This window comes from Pteropus vampyrus, unplaced genomic scaffold (assembly GCF_000151845.1).
Source record: "Pteropus vampyrus isolate Shadow unplaced genomic scaffold, Pvam_2.0 Scaffold35, whole genome shotgun sequence".
Taxonomy (NCBI): Eukaryota; Metazoa; Chordata; class Mammalia; order Chiroptera; family Pteropodidae; genus Pteropus; species Pteropus vampyrus.
This window is the reverse complement of record NW_011888816.1, coordinates 3147588-3152226: the sequence shown is the minus strand read 5'-3', so window position 1 is coordinate 3152226 and position 4639 is coordinate 3147588. Positions and strand designations below refer to the sequence as shown.

The following is a 4639-nucleotide window of genomic DNA, read 5'->3' as shown; positions in this document are numbered from 1 at the left end:
ACGTCTTAGGATAAAGATGTTTCTTGCACAAACCACGGAGAAACCATTCTCTCTTGGTTGGCACGTCAGGCTTTCTGACTTACCCTTGTGATGGTTGTTTCTTGGTCAAAGGGGACGCCAATGTGCAGATTGCCAGCATCTCAGAGGAACTGGCCAAGAAGACCGAAGATGCTGCCCGCCAGCAGGAGGAGATCACACACCTGCTGTCACAAATAGTCGATCTGCAGAAGAAGGCAAAAGCTGTAAGCTCTGTTCCTCTCTGGCTGACACAGAGAGGGCCGTTCTGAGCTCAAGCAGGGGCCTCTCCCCACTGGAGACCGTCCCATCTGATTTCATGTCGTAGGAGTTTGTGCTGCCCCTTTGGAGAAAAAGCTTAGTGGTTTCACTCGTATAATCTTTATCACCGCTTTTCTCCAAAGAATAATCTGCAGATTAGTAGAATTCATTTAAAAAGGTGCTGTAGATACGGAGTTTGGGAATTTAAGTTAATGAACCGTCACCCAGTGTTTTTACGGAGTGCGCCTGGTTTGCCCTGCAGCGGACAGCATCTCCTTCAGAGCGATTCGGCTTCCCACGCTGGGCCTTTGCTAGAAGCGGGAGGTGAAATGCTCTGGACAGCAGCCGAGACTGGGGGTGGGGGTGCAGGTGGGCGAGAGAGAATGAATGTGGGCGTGGGAAAGACTGCCTCCAAAATTGTGTAAAAGGTGAAATGCCACTCCCGTATAAAAGCCCCACGGTAGGAGTGCGATGGGATCATCACGGATCAGATACTAAGAAGGAAAAAGTGAGACTTTTCTCAGCGTCGTAAGAGAAGCTGATGTCCCTTTGTTCCTGTTTCAGTGTGCAGTGGAAAATGAAGAACTCGTCCAGCACCTGGGGGCCGCGAAGGACGCCCAGCGACAGCTCACGGCCGAAGTGAGTGGCTCCCCCTCATTTCATCAGGGCCCCCAATTCCAGTTAGGGGGTCATCAGCTTCCCTCTGACCAGCTATGGGTCATGTCCACCTTAACAACCGTTTTTATGTTGAATTGAATGTCATTTTTACTCCTAAACTAATTCCTGCTGATGCCATTACTGGCCATGGGCACCTAGGGGGCTGGGCTGTCTACCAACCCGGAGACTGGTGTGCACGGGCTCCTGAGAAACATTCCAATAAGGCAGGGGTCCCCAACCCTGGGCTGCGGATGGGAGCAGTCTGTGGCCTGTTAGGAACTGGGCTGCACAGTAGGAGGTGAGCAGTGGGTGAGCAAGCGAAGCTTCATCTGTATTTGCAGCCGCTCCCCAGCGCTAGCATCACCGCCTCAGCTCCCCCTCAGATCATCAGGCCTCAGATTCCCATAGGCGCACCGGTCTCTGGTGCCAAAAAGGTTGGGGACCACTGCAATAAGAGATGACAGTGATACAAAGCATACCACGTTAAGGGAGCTCTTTCAAAGACACCCTTGAAACGAGGGTGTCACGATTCGCTCTCCCCTTCGTTTAAAGATGTTTTGAATCTCAGTTGCCCCTGCTTAGGGTTTCAAGCAATTTCTGAGTTTGTAAGCATGTTCCACATGAAAGAAAAACTGAGCCTTCAGGGCTCTTGGGCATCCGGCCTCAGGCCTCGGGGTGCCGGGGCCCCTGGGAGCGCGCCCGTGTCCTTCTGGCTGTATGGGCGGGTAGGTTTGCACCAGTGCTCACGAGAGCCTGAGCCCTTCCCCCCTGCGCTTCCCTGGTCCCTGCAGCTGCGTGAGCTGGAGGACAAGTACGCGGAATGCATGGAGATGCTTCACGAGGCACAGGAGGAGCTCAAGAACCTACGGAACAAGACCGTGCCCAACACGACGTCCAGACGCTACCACTCACTGGGCCTGTTCCCCATGGTGCGAGCTGCTTGCTTCCTCCCTCACACGGGGCAGTGGGGTGCTGGGGGGAGAAGACGGGGCGGAGCTGAGCTTGCGAAGATGGCTTCGCATTTTGCGTGGATCTGGATTCTGGCCCAAGGCTCCTGAGCCCCACTGGTGGCCTCTTAACTACGTGAGACAAATTAGTTCTTTATTCTCTACCCCTTGAATCTGTCATCATTTCTTCTCTTGCTCTTAGTAGGAACTAGATTTAGTAGGCACCTCAGAGATTTGGGAGATGTTATCTAGACATTATTTTGTTCTGACCTTATGGGAATGCATGCTATTTTGGCCTCACAGGTGCATTCTAGAATTCTTAAATTGCCCATCTGGTTCTGCTGGCTCTTTGTATGCTTATTATCCATGTTCCCCTGGAAGCTTTCAGTGTCTGTGATCTGAAAAAAATGCTTCCCTCTGTGCTGGCTGTGGCATTCTTATATTTCTCATTTTATTTCCCCGCAACCGTATTTGTTTAGCTCTGGCCGGAGCTGTTTCCCGGTTGGGCTTTAGGGAACATGGTTGAGAAGGGGGTTTTCCAGCTTAACCTCTCCCCGTAGCTGTCAGGCAGTTCCCCTTTGCTGGTCATTTCTCTGTATCACTTAATGAACTTACTTATTTTATCTGCGGTCAGACCAAAGCCCCTTGGAGTGTGTGGGGGGGGGGGGGGCGTTGGGGGGGCCAGGGGGGGAGGGGCCACGTCTTACTCGCTATTTTCCTCCTTTCCTCTCTTCACTGCCCTGCACCTAACGCAGTGCTTGGTAGACTGTAGAGCTGTAGATGCTTAGTAGGGATTAGATTTCAACAGGTGGGCGGACAGACTGAAGAAAAAAACTACCAAGAATAGAGCCAAAAATATTTAGGCTCTATTTTCATGCTTTCATGAAATATCAAATTCTCTTGGGGGAGAGAAGAACTTTTGAGCAGAGCCCCCTGAATGAGGTAGGCGTGGATGGCTGCGTAACGTTTGTGAAACTTGGTCCCTTCTGAAGTCGACTTTTCCTTGAGGCTCCCGCCCTTGGCCTCTTGTTGTCCGACCCACTTTTCCTGAATCGTGGTATCTTTCTCTCCGTTACTTTCATACATCCACGTCCGGCCAGGACTCACTTTCTCTCAACTTGACTGACATCTAACGAAACCAAAAAGGACACACGACATCAGTTGTCAGCTTTCCAAGGACCAGATCGGTGATCCTGTGATTCCAGGATCCCCTAGGAAAGGCAGCAAAAAGCACGCCATTCCCCCCCACCCACCACCCCCCGCACCAGATTCCTCGGTCTAGAGCTGACTACACTCAGCTCACAGACCGGCCCGTGTGGCTTTGCACGCTCCTTGCCTCCTTCCTGGCTTCTCACTCGGAAGTGGCGGTCTCCCGGGACTGTCTTGTTTCCCGGGCAGTTGGGGTTCACTCCACTGCACTCCCCACTCTTAAGGACAGACCTGTATTTTAAAACTTTAAACCATTACATGAGAAAAGTTGAATCGAAAAATCTGCATTTGGGTTTCTTCTGGAGAGATTTTTCAGCTTTCGTATTTGCCAAGATAAAACTTTAGTTTGCCTTTTTCTGTAGCCGTTGGCACAATTTTGTTTTTGAAGATGTCTCTTTTTAAAGTGCATTATGCATTAAAGGTCTTTAAATCGATTTAATTTCAATCAATTAGAATGAAATGCAATTCAAGAATTCAGTTCCTCCGTCACACTGGCCACAGTTCAAGGGCTTGATGGCGCCTTGTGGCTGGTGGCCCCCACACTGGACAGCACAGAGGACGTCCCTATCATCACAGGAAGTTCTCTTGCTTCGCATGGATTTAGCCCTTCTCGTCCGTTGTCCTACATGGGTGACCTCTGAGGCCTCAGCAGGTGCTTTTCTGCACACGCCTGCTTCTGCTGGCATTCGTGGGAGGGATTGATTGTCTGTTAGCCTCTCCCTCACATGATGAGGAGTGGCGGGCGGTTCAGAACCCTGCATGAGCCGAGGAGTTAGCAGACCCTGGAGACTGGGAGGGCAGTCGCTTAGTGTGGACCGGTGCGGGCTGTGACAGCATCTCTGACTGCTCCTCAGCTTTCCGTTCTATGGAAATCCGCCCATCTGTGTCATTCCGAACACAGTCCTCTCTCCCCATAAGCTCTCTGCCTCTCCCGAGGCCACAGCTGCAGCTCTGTGGTTTGGCCAGGGGAACATGGGGTCTGCTTTCAGACCCTTAGCTGTGTGGCAGCAAAGAGGCTTTATGCTCAGGGCCCATTGGTGCCTGCTATGTTCAGTGCCTGCCCTGGGCGTTGCTCAGCCTGGGGCCCTAACAATGGCAGATGCTGTTGTGGGAAGTCTGCGGGCTCCTGAGGCCTCAGTTTCCCCTTCTTTGGTTCACCCGGCCGCAGGCCTCTTTGAGAGCCGGAGCATTTGAGCTGCCGCTCATGCGTGTGTCTTCTGGCTTTTCCCAGGACTCCTTGGCAGCCGAGATTGAGGGGACGATGCGCAAGGAGCTGCAGCTGGAAGAGCCAGACTCACCTGACATCGCGTACGTCTCTCTTCTAAGCTTCCCGAGACCCACCGTGATCACTGTGGTCCTTCCACAGATTAAATCCAGATGAAGGGAAATGACAGCTGACAACACCCCCCGGTGTCTCTTGTTAGGCTTTAAAGATGTGTATTATGAACTTCCAGGAAGTTGGAAGAAGAGAGATGTGTATTCCAGTGACTATCCTGGAAAAGAAAACCAGCTGAGAGACAAAGTACTACTTACTTCCTTTTGTAGGTCAA

General features: G+C 51.7%; 1 protein-coding gene across 1 annotated transcript in view; it reads left to right on the top strand.

Annotated features, from left to right (window-relative positions):
• Positions 1-4639, top strand: part of TRAK1 (trafficking kinesin protein 1) — a 123442-nt gene that overhangs the window by 91948 nt on the left and 26855 nt on the right. The window contains exons 7-10 of the mRNA XM_023529069.1: positions 70-242; positions 841-915; positions 1725-1862; positions 4321-4397. Of these exons, the coding sequence (XP_023384837.1) occupies positions 70-242; positions 841-915; positions 1725-1862; positions 4321-4397 (463 nt within the window). The remainder of the gene's footprint in view (positions 1-69; positions 243-840; positions 916-1724; positions 1863-4320; positions 4398-4639) is intronic.